The sequence below is a fragment of the Macrobrachium nipponense genome, chromosome 11 (genome assembly GCF_015104395.2).
Source record: "Macrobrachium nipponense isolate FS-2020 chromosome 11, ASM1510439v2, whole genome shotgun sequence".
Lineage (NCBI taxonomy): Eukaryota > Metazoa > Arthropoda > Malacostraca > Decapoda > Palaemonidae > Macrobrachium > Macrobrachium nipponense.
Window position 1 is genome coordinate 13,150,966 of NC_061087.1, and position 15,492 is coordinate 13,166,457.

At 35.4% G+C, this 15,492-nt stretch overlaps 2 protein-coding genes across 8 annotated transcripts in view; both read left to right on the plus strand.

Annotated features, from left to right (window-relative positions):
- LOC135224898 (E3 ubiquitin-protein ligase RBBP6-like) overlaps positions 1-9,568 on the plus strand; it is an 86,961-nt gene extending 77,393 nt beyond the window's left edge. For 2 of the 5 annotated variants that reach the window (XM_064264255.1, XM_064264301.1), the window contains exons 12-18: positions 846-900; positions 1,461-1,532; positions 2,569-2,667; positions 2,967-3,197; positions 3,436-3,540; positions 4,748-4,873; positions 6,057-9,568. In XM_064264255.1, coding sequence (XP_064120325.1) covers positions 846-900; positions 1,461-1,532; positions 2,569-2,667; positions 2,967-3,197; positions 3,436-3,540; positions 4,748-4,873; positions 6,057-9,192 — 3,824 coding nt within the window. In that variant the 3' untranslated portion in view covers positions 9,193-9,568. The remainder of the gene's footprint in view (positions 1-845; positions 901-1,460; positions 1,533-2,568; positions 2,668-2,966; positions 3,198-3,435; positions 3,541-4,747; positions 4,874-6,056) is intronic. The other 3 variants (XM_064264347.1, XM_064264394.1, XM_064264485.1) reach the window with 3 other exon arrangements.
- A 2,521-nt stretch (positions 9,569-12,089) lies between these two features.
- LOC135225235 (spastin-like) overlaps positions 12,090-15,492 on the plus strand; it is a 185,531-nt gene continuing 182,128 nt past the window's right edge. Inside the window, exon 1 of one of the 3 annotated variants that reach the window (XM_064264664.1) lies at positions 12,090-12,645. In XM_064264664.1, the coding sequence (XP_064120734.1) occupies positions 12,117-12,645 (529 nt within the window). In that variant the 5' untranslated portion in view covers positions 12,090-12,116. The remainder of the gene's footprint in view (positions 12,646-15,492) is intronic. The other 2 variants (XM_064264600.1, XM_064264728.1) reach the window with 2 other exon arrangements.

Consider the following 15,492-nt stretch of genomic DNA (forward strand, 5'->3'; position numbering starts at 1 on the left):
AGCCTGGTTAAAGATAGTTGTGAATATTAGAAAATTGATTTAGCTAGTACACAGTTAAGGAATATAAGGAGCAATAAAAAAATTTGTCAATTGATTACTTCTAAACTGCTCAGATGTGTGAGTTAATTTTGAAATCTACATAAAATATTCTTGTAATGGAACAAATTGTATGTATTACATATGTATATATATAATACTCATACACACAGTGTGCCCTCGACTTACTGCGCCACTGACTTAGGGCGATGCAAAGTGCCGTTCACAGTGTTTTACAGCACTGTAAGTGTCATCGACGATGCTAATGGCAAGGATAGATATCAAGCTAATGGCATTGTAACTTTATGCAGCATCAAGTTACAGCACATCGTAAGCACCATTAAAGCACTGATAACCGTGAAAAACCGACTTGATGGGAAAATCAGCTTATGGTGCAGTGCCAAAATGTATCCCCCGCAGTAAGTCGAAGATGCATTTTATGTATATTATATATATATATTACATATATATATATATTATAATATATATATATATATATATATATATATATAATATCTATATATATATATATATATATATATATATATATATATATATATATATATATATATATATATATATTATACATATATACATTACATATATACATACATACGTACATAAAGAAACTTGATCATGCACTGTGCAAGGAAAGAACAGCATGTTTTCTGTCTGATAAGTACATATATAAAATTTCCACTAATATTTTAGTGCAGCTTTTGTAAATTTTGGATCGTGTGTGTGTGAGTTTGATCTTGGTTTTGTCAGAGTAATGGGAGTAGTTTTTATGTTCTTTATTCTTTTTTCAGTACTTCCTCCCGTACCTGTGACAACAGACACTACATATTCGCATTACCAGGTTGGGTAAGTAAATTTTAAGGGTTTTTGTAAACAGTTTATTTGGGTATTATATGCAGTATTTTGAACTGATTTTGAGTTTCCTTTTATTCATATTAACTGAAGGAAAGGACCCATTTGATAAAAATTTCACTTGTCATTATTAACTGTATATTTTGTGTACTTAATGTACTTTGTCTTTGGGCTTAAAGATGAAATTTAACCTTCATTTTATATACAAATTCCTAATGTTGAGTAAACTCACCAGTTTATGCAGGTACTTATTTAGTCTTGTAAAATAAGTTGACAATTCTTTTATGTTTGGCAGAATGGTGTATCATGCTGTAATATATGAATTTTTTTATAAGTTGTGTTGAATGAAATAAATTAATAGACGTTATGTTCAGTTTAATCATTAGTGCCTAATTAATCTTCAACAGTTTGATGGTTAAAGTAAATTATTTTTCTTCACAAAGTGGAAAGATGTCTGTAGTTTTCTTTTTACTTTTGTTGGTTAAATTTAGTAGTTTACTTTCACTTAATTACTTTTATATTAATTTTGTGTTGTTTGAAACTCTTGCCTACAGCATCCCTCCACCAATACTCTCCAATCCTCCCTTAAGTTATTCGAGGACTCATTCATCCTATAATGAAAGAGAGTACGTACATCTAAGGGTTATGCATGCACAGAAGTGTGTGTTTTGTGAAATTTGAATGATAAAACCTCTGTCTATCAGTTCATAATAATCATAGATTCTGAACTCTTACATTGGAACATGTATGTGCACCTGATGAGCTTCTGTTCTATTATATAAAATACTAACTTGCTTTTGTATATTTTTCTGTCAACTGGTGTCTTCTATGCTTTTCCTTGTTAATTCCTTTCATGTCTATTGATTCATTTAATCAATTCTTGAAATATAATTTTGCTGAAAATTAAAGGTTAAATTTGAATTCCAGTTAGAATTAATGGGTCCTCCTTATTTATGAGTCTTTCTAGTTTTAAAGATATCAGCCTCCTCATAAGTAATTAGGTCACTAAGTAGTCTTTTAATGTAGCATCAGTATTTTGTCCATCTAACTGTTGTAGAAAGGTTTAAGGTTTTAAGAAATATTTTGTCTTGTTCCATCAAAGTAGAGTATTAATTTTTGTGTTCCAGCAAGTTTATTGAACAATAGTCTGTGATGAGTTCAGACAAAGTTACAGAAAGTAGACAAATACAATAGCAGTATACCTAGAATTTGTAGCAATATAGATACACTGTATTGTTTTTTAATTAAGAGATACTGAGCATCTTTAGTAATTCTGTTATGAGATATTGATAAATTAAATAGGGCTTTAAGTGAATCAAGGTAAATTATTATTATTATATTATTGTCTGGCATGATCTGTTTTTTTTACTTATGATAATCAGGAGAGTTAGAAGATTAGAATCTCTCTCTCTCTCTCTCTCTCTCTCTCTCTCTCTCTCTCTCTCTCTATCTCCTCCTCTCTCTCTCTCTCTCTCTCTCTCTCTCTCTCTCTCTCTCTCCATGTGTAGTAAAGTTTACACCTTTGTGGTTGTGTGGGATCAGCACCTATATTCTTAATTAATTTTAGATTGTGTTGAGCTACTATATCATATGGACTTACAGAAGAAATTTTTTTACTCTGTTGACGATATATGATTAATAGTTTTCTTATTCATGTTTCAGGTTGATTGCAGATCCCTTAACTGAATTTCAAAAGCACATGCGAGAAAAGGATGAACGTGATCGCAAGTGGCGTTACAGCAGATCTAGATCACCCTCAAGGTAAGAGATGTGTACAGTAAATTATTTTTTTTGTAGTTGCAGAATATATGTTGTTGTCGTACAAGCTTCTTCAATTTGTGTTGTTAATAATGAAGTACAAATTCACTTTTCTTCAAGTGTTGTAAATGTAATATATCACAAAACGTTTTGTACTTACTTCAGTGTTACTCACTGCAAAAATAAGGGCTGGGAAGTGGGAACATTGTGAGTAGATGCGTATTTAGGGCATGGCGTCATTTGGTTATTTTATGTAGACTTTTCTAGTTGGTATTTGAATGGGTATTCTTAACTCATTCTAGGTCCCCAAGATATAGGAGGGTAAGATCCAGATCTCGTCAACGATCTTGGTCACGTTCACGTTCCCGTTCTATATCAAGATCTCGTGGAGGGTTATCAGCACGTTCTCCAAGATCTCAGTCAAGGAGAAGGTGGAGTCGTTCACCTCCACCAAGAAGCCATACTTATCGTTCTCGTTCACCTTCATTTTCTAGGGAACGTTCTATTTCAAATCGCTCGTTGTCCCTTAGCAGGTAATGATTAGATTAGGGTTAATAGTCTGCAGTTTTGACATTTTATCTTGGTTTTTTACATTCACTATATTTATTAAATTTGGAGTTTCAAGAAAGAAATTATTTATAAAATAAGTATTGTAAAGTAAATTGTATTGAATACGTGATGGCGATATTATTTTGCTGTAAAGAAGAGAATTTTTTTTTCTCTGTGAGGTGCTTTTAAACCAAGAATTAACAGTTCGCCATTAAATTTCAGAACCCCTAGTCCAAGTAGAAGAATAGGGACTTCACCATTACATGTACTTCCTGTACATCCTCCGGTACATCCTCCAGTACTTCCTGATCCACATATGTTAGCAAGGTAAATAGCATTATTATAGCATGGGTGTTGTTAATCATGTTGTAAATACCTATTCCTGGGTACTGTAATTGTATAAATTCAGACAAAATTTGATTAATTATATATATATATATGTATTGCGTATCCATACTAAACTTATTTTATATAGGGGACTCTAATTCCATATTTTAAGATATCGTATGTGGGCTTGATCGTAGTTCAAATTTTTGTTAAACCATCTTGATTAGTTTTATTGGCCTCTTTGCCAGAGCTAAATATAATGTGTGTTGTTTGTTGCTGTTGTTTCCATTTCAATTTGATTTGTCACTTTCTGTTGTTTGATTAGTATTATTTTAGCTGGAGTTTGTGCTTATTTTTCTTACTAAGAAGGTTTCATTGTTTGTTTTCCTCTCTGTTGTTTTAGGGTCTTTAGTCTGGTTTTTGTTATTGAAGGTAGCTTTACAATTCACTGTTATTGCTTTACTTTATTGCATTAAAATTAAGCTTTTCTTTAGTAATTGTATTTGTAGGTGCCTTTGGATAGAATACTTGTAACCTTAGTTGTATAGTGATTGGGATCAGACTTTAGGTGAAGTATATTAACATTTCCCAAATCCGTTATTCAAATTCTAAGGTTTTTTTTTTTTTTTTTTTTTTTTTTTTTTTTTTTTTTTACCATAATTGTTATGCAGTCATGTTTTCATTCATTGTGGATTTTCATAACACAAGCTCAATCACAGTAACTAGAGAAGTAATTTTTGTGTTATCATGTATGCAGAATGATTATTGTGTTTATTTTCAAATGCACAATGTCAGGGTATGTTGATGTATTTTTGCACACTATATGATGATTTTCATCTGAAAGCTGAAAGTTTTGCATGGTGTACACTGTTTAAGGTATAGTAATGTGTTGGTAATTTCCATTGGGTAGTGATAGGAATATTCAAGCATTTCCATTGAATAAATGTTCAAATTGTTTACAAAATTGTCATATTTGGTGGCATAGCTAATGTTAATATAATTTATTTTTATGAACTGACCATTTTGTAGTATGCCTGATATTGTGTGCTTTCAATTATGCCATTTATGCTTTTGAGTAACAGTTTCAAACAATTGTAGTTAATATTAAGTTTAAAACAATATCTCTGGTAAGTTTTTAAGTAAAATTTCAAGTAGTGTAATGTGGCAATTGGGGAAATTTATCGAAGATCTTTTTTTCTTCTTCCAGACCTCCAATGGACTATGGAGTGCCAAGGGATTACAATAGATTCCCAATGGGTTCTATGGCACATGATCAGTACCAACCTCAGCCTCCATATCATACTGCCCCTGGTCATTGGGATCAGCATGTCAGGTAAATACAGTATTTGATGTTTAAAATTTAAGTATGTGCTAACTTCCTTCTTTTTGTGGGGTAGAAGCAGTTCTACTCTGTTGCCAAACAATAAAAAAGAAATGTTTCTCCTTATGAATTTCAAACAGTAGGTTCTCTTTCCTACCTCAATTTGTTTGAGTGCATTTGGCCTTGAGACACAATCCTAGAAATTGAAATGCATCTCTCAAATCTTTTAACACAACATTACGTGGATGCCCCAAAGCGGAATCATGAGACGGCTTTTAGAAGAAACCCAAGTGTTGTAAGAATTCAAAATTTCAATTATCAGGTAACCTTCAACCCTTCAAGAGCCAGAAAGGAAAATTTCAAAACCCACAACATTCAGTCTTGTAGTACACATGTTACCCCAATGCTATTATAGTACCCAGGACAGTAACCTGGGTACTATAATAGCATTGAATTTAAGTTTCTTTTTAAATGGCTGGACCACTGTCATGGTGCTATATTGTCTTGGTGCTATATTGTCTTAAGGCTCAATTAAAGGGTTTGTTCTTGAAAAAACTGAGAAGTATAGCAAGACTAAACATCTGAATAGAAAGAGATGACAGAGAAAATTAAAGGTAGAATGAAGTGAAGAAGGGCCGAAAGGACTACAAAGAACTTTTAGTGTTGGCAGTGGTGTGCTGTGTAATGCTCACTGTAATATTAATTTGATTTGCCTGGACAGAGATTAGCCAACCCAGTGAGATATGAGATACCTCAGTGGTATATTAGCTTTCCTAATTACACTTAGGTCATTTAGTGTCACCAAGTGTTCAGAAGGTAGTTGAATTTCAAATGCTGAAAAATTTCCTATGAAGGTGAAACTGCCCTTCAGCAAGGTTTGGCAGACTGTGTATTTGTATTTTAAAACCCATCCATTATTGAATTGTTTTGTGTGTGTGCATTTCTTACATTCCAAAATAATTGCCATTGGGTAGAAATAGACCTAAGACCAGGTACAGTTACTGTTGGTCAAACAGTGTGTTAAATATTTGGCCATGAATCTATTGTGAGTAACCAAACCATAAATTGCTATTTATCCATTTCTGAGTTAAGGTCAGTATAGATTTTTTTTTTAGATTAGATTGATTTTTCTTTAGGTAAAAATCATATTTTTCTTGTAACTAACAGTAACTACATTCATTATTTTTCTTCTTAGGTATAATCAAGGGAGGCCAGACAACTTCAAGCCTAATTTCAGAGGACGCCGAGGTCGAGGGGGTTTCAGACAAGGAGAGAATTTTGATAATCGCAATCAAGATTATAGGTACCAGGATTTTAGATCACAACGTATGGTGGATGATCGACGTGGGGGTATTCAGGCCGCGGGTTGCTGGGAGAGAGAAAATAGACCAAGCTTCAATACTGAAATTCCAAGAGCTGATAGAGGTAATCGACACTTTGAGGGAGAAAGACGACGATATGGAGATGCCACTGATTGTGATGAAAGTAGACCCAGAAGACACGATGATCATCATGCTCAAAATATATACAGTGATGAAGAATGGCGTCATTCAGATGAGGGTAGAAAAAGAGAGGATGACTCTGAACGACGTCGATTTGAAGGTCGAAGAGGAAGAGAGGAGAGGAAAGATGATTCTGATGACTATGATGACTTGAAAAGGTCAAGGAAAGATGCTGATAGTGGTAAAAGTTATGATAGAGGGTACAAGGATGATGATAGATCTGGTCGACATGAAAGAGATAGTAAGCCCAAGAGTGTGTCAAGGAGAGAGAGTCCAAGAGATGAAGACCTCCATTACCGTAGCAAATCATATGACTCGCCAGGTAAGAATCTGAAAAAATCACCAGTTAGAGAAAGAAGAGAGAAGGATAATGATAGAAGAGATAGAGATTATGATAGAAGAGATAGAGAAGTAGACAAAAAGGACAAAGAGGACAAGAGAGACCGTGAAGGTGATAGCAGGAGAGATAGAGATGGTGATAACAGAAGGGACCGTGATAGTGACAGACGAGATTGGGAAAGCGATAGAAGAGACAGGGATTCTGATAAAAGGAGTAAAGAAAATGATCGCAGAGATGACAGGAGAGAACGAGAAATTGGTAAACAAGAAAGTGACTCAAAAGACTATGATAGAAAAGATAGTTACAAAAGAGAAAAGGACCAAGATCGAAAGTTACGTGATGTTGACAGAAAAGATAAAGAGGGAGATAGGAGAGGAAGAGATCTTTCAAAGCGTGACAAGGATCCTTTGACTAAAGATAAAAATGATAAAAGTGGTGAGGAGATTAAAAAAGAGAAATCTTATGTAACAAGGTGGGATCATGGTGATATTAAACACAAACCTGACCGGGATATTGAAAAGAAAAGCAAGTCGCGAGAAAGGGATGTGGCCTATGGCCATGAAGAGAAAGAACACAAGAGGAAAAGTAGGCGTAAGGAAGAGAAGGATGAGGGCCATCATGGAAAAGAAAAATGTGACGGAGCCTCAGAGAATGATAGCTTATCAAAGTTAGAAAAGAAGAAGCAAGACAAAAAGAAGAGGAAAAAAGAAAGACGCAGAGCTTCCCAGGCTTCTACTGAGGCTTCACAAGGAGAGATATCTGGAGACGAGGGTGAAGACAAAAGAAAGAAGAAAAAACGGGACAAGAAAAGAAAAGCTAAGGGTTTATCTGCTGAAGAAGGACTAGAGGATGTTGGGGACAAAGTAGTAAGTGAAAATATGTCAGGAAGTGACCCTAAAGAACCAGATAATACCGGATTGTCAGCTTCTTCCGCTGAAAAAGAGTCTGAACCTGCATTGCATGAAAGGTCACCTGATCCCAAACCAAGTGATGAAAGTCCTACAACACACTTACCTTTGCCTCCTTTATCTAAATGGGAGAGAGATGAAGACCTTACTTTGACACCTAAAGGCATTTCTGAAAACAAAGCCCCAGAAGAAGAAAAGAAAGTCACAGTTGACATACTTAAACGTGCAGAAAATACAATATTCTCAGGAAGAGGTTTAGCTTCACGCAAAGTGTTTTTGGATCCTCAAAAACAGAAAGAGGATGAAGAGCAAGTCAGAAGTCCAACACCTGAGTGGGAACGATCAGAACTTCGAGAAGCTAAAAGAAGAGGACCTTCAATTCAGATAACTATATCCTCAAAAACTGAATCTCAAATAGGTAGACCAAGGGGAGGAAGGTACCAGCCATCTAACCCAGAACATAATGACCAAAAGAGATATACACTTCGTTCCAGGAGGGGCTCAGATCTTGAGAAAGGTGAAAAGCAGTCACGCAGCCAAACTCAAGCCTCAGTCAAGTCCCGAAGGAAGAGTGAAAAAGAAAACTCAAAGGAAGAGAAGGATAATGATAATTACAATGACAAAGTTGATGTAAATAGTGATTATAACTCATCTGAAAAGAAATTGAATGATGATGTGAGTAGCCCACTGATGAAGGATAATGAAAATGATAATGAAATGACGAGAGAGCTTGACAGTCCACACATGTCAGAAGCAAAAACATCTGAAGTAAATACCTGTGATAATGTAGATGCTAAGTCTGAATTTCACGATAGTGAGGTAAAACCAGAAAATGTAACTGTACACAAAGGAGTTAAAAGACCCTCTTCATCATCAGCAGATGAACTTGATGTGAAAAGGGTAAAAGCAGACGGTAATGGTGATACAGTACCTTCGGAGAATAATGATTTTGCTCCAGAAAATAGTTCAAATGTTAACGAAAAAGACACTCATGCTCTTTTGGATTCAGAATATCCAATGCTCGAGGAAAACATGAAGGAAGAAATGATGAATGTTGAAATAACAAATGCTCCAATAAGGGGGTTGTTATCTGATCCCATGACAACCTTGGAGCAAGAGCTAGAAGAGGGTGAAATTCCTTCAGATTTTTCAGGAGATGAGGTCCCAAAAGAACCAGTGGTAGATGATACTCCATTAGAATTACGAGGCATGGTACAAAGTGAAATGGTGGAGCAGCCTTTAAAGACAGGACAACTCAGGTATTCCCCTATTCGTGTCCCTAGTCCAGTGGTGGAAGAAAGTAAATCTACAGAGGTGCTTAAAGTGAAAGAAAAGACCAAGAAGAGAAAGAAAAGGAAGAGGTCTTCTAGTTCAAGTTCAAGCAATAGCAGTTCTTCCTCTAGTAGTAGCAGTAGTAGTGAAGATGAGGAAATTGTAAAAAAGAAGAAGAAGAAGAAGAAAAAGAAGAAGGCAGCTATTTTGAGTGAATCAAGTGATGGAGAGTCTCAAAGAAAGCACAAGAAAAAGAAGAAAGATAAAAAGAAAAAGAAGAAGAAGTCAAAGAAGAAGAGTGACAAATAAACTGGTCTACTATTGTTAAGTTAATCAAAAACCAAAGAAGAAAATGTGTAAAAAGTTCCATATTTTTTTTATAGGAAGTTGTATATTGTAAATGTACAGTAAGTTGTATATATTTAAAAAATGTTCCCTCTGTTTTATAGGGATTTATATTCAGATGTGATATATTTACTTTCATGAGCCTTCTGGTCTCAGAAGTTTGTGTTGTGGATTAATTAGATTTTTCTATTGGATTAATGTTATGTCATTTTGTTTCACCTTCTTGAATGAGTACTGTGCATATTTGATATGCTGTATATGGTATGATACCTTGTATTTTGTATATTTGGTATGAAATGTAAATATTGTACCTAATTGTAATAAATATTACTGTTTTGTATATGCTATTTCTATAACATTTTGTATCATAGGTTACATATAGCAAGAGTGTACTGAGAGGCATGTTCTATTATTTGTATAACAGTAATCATGAATGGTTTCCAAAAGAGAAATACAATTATATTCAATTTGGTGCAAGGTCTTAGTAAAAATTTTACCATTTTCTCAAAAGCTGGTTCTGATGAAGTAACCATCAAAATATAATTTCAGATAATTTTTCCAGTTTATTCCAATCTAAACATTCTAGCACAATGAGTGCATAATTTTTCCAATTTATTGCAATCTAAACATTTTAGTGCAATGAGTATGCATATTAGCTTCTATGTGAAGCCTTACTGAGATTTGTGGATATGTCTTGAGTGATCAGCCGTTTTTGCAAGTAGGAAAAATCTTATGGGAATGAACAGACGCTTTTGATGTTAACATGTGATTCAATGAAATGAGCTTTTGATGTGAATTAACTTTTAATTCTATGAAATGACCTGAAAATCTGTAACCTTTCAAAGAAGAAAATGCTTGTGTGAAAACAGTAAGATCTAATTGAAGTAAAATGAAAAATATTACACATGTAAATAAAGACTGGAAAACAGCCAGTAAATGCCCATGATGTACAGACAAATTCAAGCTTGTAAGCGGAGCCCTGTTGTAAGCCCAATAACAAGGCAAAAGTTGAGAGCAACTTTCAAAAGGTACATGGGTAGTCGAGAGAGAGACTATTACCTAGCAGCCACAAATAGGAACATGCACTCTATCACAGGATGTTTGCAGCGTCCCTTTGACCCCTAGCTACATCCACTTTTTAGCCCTTTGCTCTATCTCCACACTATCATTTCTTCAGTCTTGTCCAACACCTAAGTGGTATATGGTGTAACTGTGGTTTTCTCCCAGTTCTTGTTACTTTGTGTAGATCTTACTACCAGTGGAAAGTTGAGAGCCTTAAGTTTTATCAATGAATGGGTTCTTTTAAACAATAAAAAAAGGAAAAAAATTTAAAGCAACCCGTGTAACTGTTTATTCGCAAAGAAAAGAGTAGGACAAGAACTTAATTAAGAAAAAGCTGGCAATATGTTTAGGAGGGCGTATAATAACTACCAAAGATTATGGATTAAGTACAGCCATGTAAAGGTTGCTCTAGTTAAGCTAACGCTGAGATGGCCATCCAATTGGAAAATCCATACATTTAAACGTAAACTGGAATGCCGTCGTTCAAGTTTGTTACATTGTGGAATTGCAACCTTTAAAGGAACATGACACCAAAATATAGGAAATGACGAAATTTCCAAGTAACACTTTTCGTGTTAAAATATTTATTTGATATATATGCTTAGTCATAATTGCCAATAACATCTGTGTACTATCATTTAATTTATGATTTACTTCGGGTACACAATAAAACGCTGAGACATAGGACGTACTAAAGGTAAAATGTGTTTGCTATGTACAAATACACCAGATATGAATACAAAAGGAATGAAGACTGGCCTTCAGTACAATAGAAAAAAAAATATCGAGCATGTAAAGGAAATGAAAAAGTATATGTATTTCCATTTAAATTTGAGTCTCCATCGTGAATCGTTGTGGATAGGAAACTGTCCGTCTGTGGATGTAGTTCTCATCATCCTTTTCTCTTGTCTTTGGGTCATTATGAGGTCAGATAAAAGAGCCACTCAAGAAAGGACAGAAACAGGTTATATATATTAGAAAATTACAAAGCATGAGAGTCGATGCGGTATTACCTATTTAAGTAAGAATTCTGATGGTGGTAATCATATGAAAGGATTGTATTGCGGTCATAGAGGAAGATTAAGTAACCAAAACTACATCAGTAGATAAGAGGACAGGGCATTACCGATATACCGACTGCAGTAATATCTCTCCGAGAGATTCCGATGATGCTCTAAAATAATGACTATGTGGCCTTGATAATCTACTCAGCATTATACACATGCAGCTATTCCAACAACTGTCAACGACTGGCATTATTTTTATCAACAGCAGATATAAAAATGACTAATCGTTACTACTTGTTCAAATATTAGATGGCCCACTGTCACAAAGCGCAGTGACCAGTTGGTGGTGCCAGGCTGTTGATTATTGTTAAATCGAGGTAACTCGTCTGGTATGGCATCGTTCCCACATTCCGTATTCTTGCTGTTAAGGCCTTATCAGCTCTTTCTTGCTTGAGTTGAAAATTCCTACAAGACATACTGTGTAGAAAACGCATATTTCCCATTTGACTGCACGCTGGATTCCATAGTAAGAAGGGCAGTATATCATAGAAAGAGGAAACTGCTATTATAACCCCGAAACTATCTCGCACTTGTTTTAATACCATTGCCATTGCATTGGTATCATTTAGTTGTAACACATCAAACAAGTTCATTTTGTGAGATTGCTAAACAAAAATAGTCACTGCCCACAATTATTGTTAGATACATTGATCGATGGGAAAATTTCTGGCGCGTGGGGAGCGGAGCGGGAATGAGGTGCAGCACTAGAGTTGTTCAGGATGTAAACAGTGGCACGGTGTCTGTGACGTCAGTTGCACCATGTCTAGCAGTGATGGCGCCCACTCGTTAAGGAGGCATCCGCTGAGGTCTCCAAAGAAAACTAAGAAAAGTGATGACAGGGGCGGCAAATCACAAAATTTAAATGTGCACAACAAAAATTTTTACATCGCGTCATACCCGCTGGTGTTCCTATTTAATATTTTCCGTACGCTGCTCTACCAGATCTTTTTAATATTAAAAACGTTGTTCAGGGCGAGTACGTACTTAGTTCAAACACAAACAGAGGCAGCGACAGCAGCGACCGTTCCAACGTCGGTGATAATAACGGAACTAGATAGTGGTGGTGGGGGTGTGGGCATAGGTGGCAGTGCCTCTGGAGGATTGGGGCAAGTTGAAGAAGGTGCCCAGGACGAAGTTTGTGTTCCGTTGATGAGTGGAGAAAATATGCCTCCCAAAGTTTTGTCTAATCCTGGACCAGGTGATCCTCTACTGGCCAAGCAGAAGCACCATCATCGAAAAGCCTTCGAGTACATTTCGAAGGCGCTGAAAATTGACGAGGAAAATGAAGGTAAGTGAACAACAAGATTATGCTTTTGACCTCATCATGGCACCTAGCTATCTTACTAGAATACGTAGGCATTCAGTCAAACCGTACTAGCTAACTAGGTAGTAGGTACCAGGTAGGCCTAGTAGCCCCGAATTCTAGTGTAACCTACTGTAGGCTAGTCTGGCTTAGAGCCACGTGTTAGTTCATGTATAAGGTAGCCTGTATGCTTGACTACCCAAATACGAGGTGTCATTCATTCCGTTTTTGTGCCAAAGAGCTAGCCTAGTAACCATTGTTTGGCTACAGTCCCAATAACGTGAAGATTCACTACCTAGCTACCTGTCCAAGTTTAAGCTGTTCTGAAGTGTAATCTAGCTGCGGCTATAGAAACATCACCGTTTTGACGCTAGGCGAGGTCAATTCAAAGTGAAGAGTTAGGTAGCTAAGATTGGAGCGAGGATAGCCTAAGGAATGGGAGAAAAAGGAGCCCTGTAAAATATACTATTTGCTCAAGCCCCATCTAGGCTCAGATCACTACGCAAGTTAGGCTAGGTACATTGTACTAGGTGTTGTCCTAGGCTACTGTCTAGTCCCCACAGAATTTTAATGAAGGATGAGAGTAGAACTGTGTTTTGTATACTACGTAGGCTATACTACCCTACATACTAGGTACCCAGAGGTTTTTTTATATATATATTTAGGTACGTATTTACTTTTTGGCCAATTGTTCTGCTGTAATCCAGGCAGTACAGCTGCAGTGTAGTTTTGTGTTGTAAACAGTATTACTGAAATGTTAAGATTGTCTGGCTGTGCCATTGATGATTAGGGGTATTGTAGGATGTGTGGGCTACATAGGGTAAGAAACCGCATGGTACAGGGGTGGACCATGTACGATCAATGTGTACAACCCCAAGAAAATTACATTATAACGCGTCCTGACACCGGAGGAGAGGTCTTTAGCTCCGTTTCTCACCAACAACAAGTCGCGTCTGATGCCCATCTCCGATGTCAGGACGCGTTATAATGTACTTTTTTGGGGGTTGTACACATTGATCGTACATGGTCCACCCCTGTACCATGCGGTTTTTTACCCTAGTAGACAGCTCAAAGTATTTCCACATAACTTCTTGCATAAAGTAACCTGTATTTACAATGCACTTAAATTCTTTGTACAGAACTACAATACACCTAAAGCAATGTTTTTAACTTCCCCCACCAAAAAAAAATTAATTGCTTTTATAATGTAGCTGATAAGTGAAGGAATCTTAGTTGAGATCTGATAAGTTGATGGTTATTCATGTATGTGTACTAATGTTAAAGATATCACCATTGATGTTACAAAAAGTTAGCTGTGTTTTTGGGATGTATGTACTGAAGCATCATTACTGAATATAGATGAAAGGAACATGTCAATAAGGGCCATCTAATAAATATACAGCGTTTTGTGTGAGGACTATTGGTTGAAACCGAGTTGGCCCTTCCACACAATGATGATTTTTAAGTTGTAAACATATCATACAATACTTGTATTATGCCCATTGTATACAATTATTAGTAATGTATTTAAGGGATAGCCCTGAGGAATGAGATGCAGAATGGGAATACTGTACTAGGGAGTAGCACAAATCAACCCAAGAACACCAGTTCTTTTTCATATACTAACCTAAACTTACACTGTCTTATGAAACAAAGTGGTATTTTTGTTTATTTAGTCCAAGTGAGATTACTTTACATAAGTTGTGGAATATCATTTGAATTGTAAAATGGTATTGTATCAGTTGTAAAGTATTTCTATCTCTGGAAAGAATTAGCAAAAGTAGAAGCATTGTAACATAAATGTACTTGTTAGACTTTAATGAACTTTTAATGTCAGTTTGATATTTAAAGATACTGGCTTTTTTATTTTTGCTTAACAGCAAATGTCACCTCTTCTGGCAATGCCATTACTTTCTTATTGAAGTAGAGGAAGGTAGGTCTAACACGCTTCACAACCCTTGGAATCCATTGTAAGTTCAGCGTCACATGTGGTGTATTGTTCCAAGATTTTGATTTTAATACACTGTGACAAATAATGATATTGGAATGATAGGTATATATGTGTGATACAGTGTAGACATACTTCATTACAGTACTCTGACAAGCATGCAGCGAACTTGAATTTTTAGAACTGTACAGAGAACAATGGGCTTTACTTTGATTTGAGTAAAGTAATCAGAATTTTAGGTGCCCCAATATGCATTCTTTTGTGTATTTTGTTTTTAATTTCTTTGTGGGCTTAATTGTGGATGTTTATCTAAATGGTTAATATACAATAGTAGATTCTAGACTTGTTACTTCAGAGGAACAGTGTAGTGTTAGTATGCTAGCTTTAAAGAACATGAATTATGTATAGTACTGTTGAATAGAAGATATTTTAAGATTTTTTTTTTTTTTTTCTAAGGAAGTAATACATTCAGCTCACTGCTATATGTTGTCTAAACTATTGATATCTATTCTATGTTTTGGTTTGCAGCAGGATTATTTTTTATATACCTAGTTGTTACATAGGCGCTACCACTTCAGGCATGATAGTAATTTTCCTTTTCAAACCATTTTGAACACATTGCTTGCTGTGTGCATTTAGTGTAGTTTCTGTTGTCTTTGTGTAGTTATATATCACATTTTTAATTCCTTTTCTTGCATGAGGATTCTCTTTTACATTGTCTTTCCCTAGTAAATGTAAAATACTGTACTTTAATGTGTTTATATTACTACTATTGTAGGTGTTTTAAAGTGTTACTAAGTATTCTATATATATAGTTATAAAATTCCATTGAGATCTTTACAAATTTCTTTGTTCATATATGTAACATTCATTTTATCAGTTTT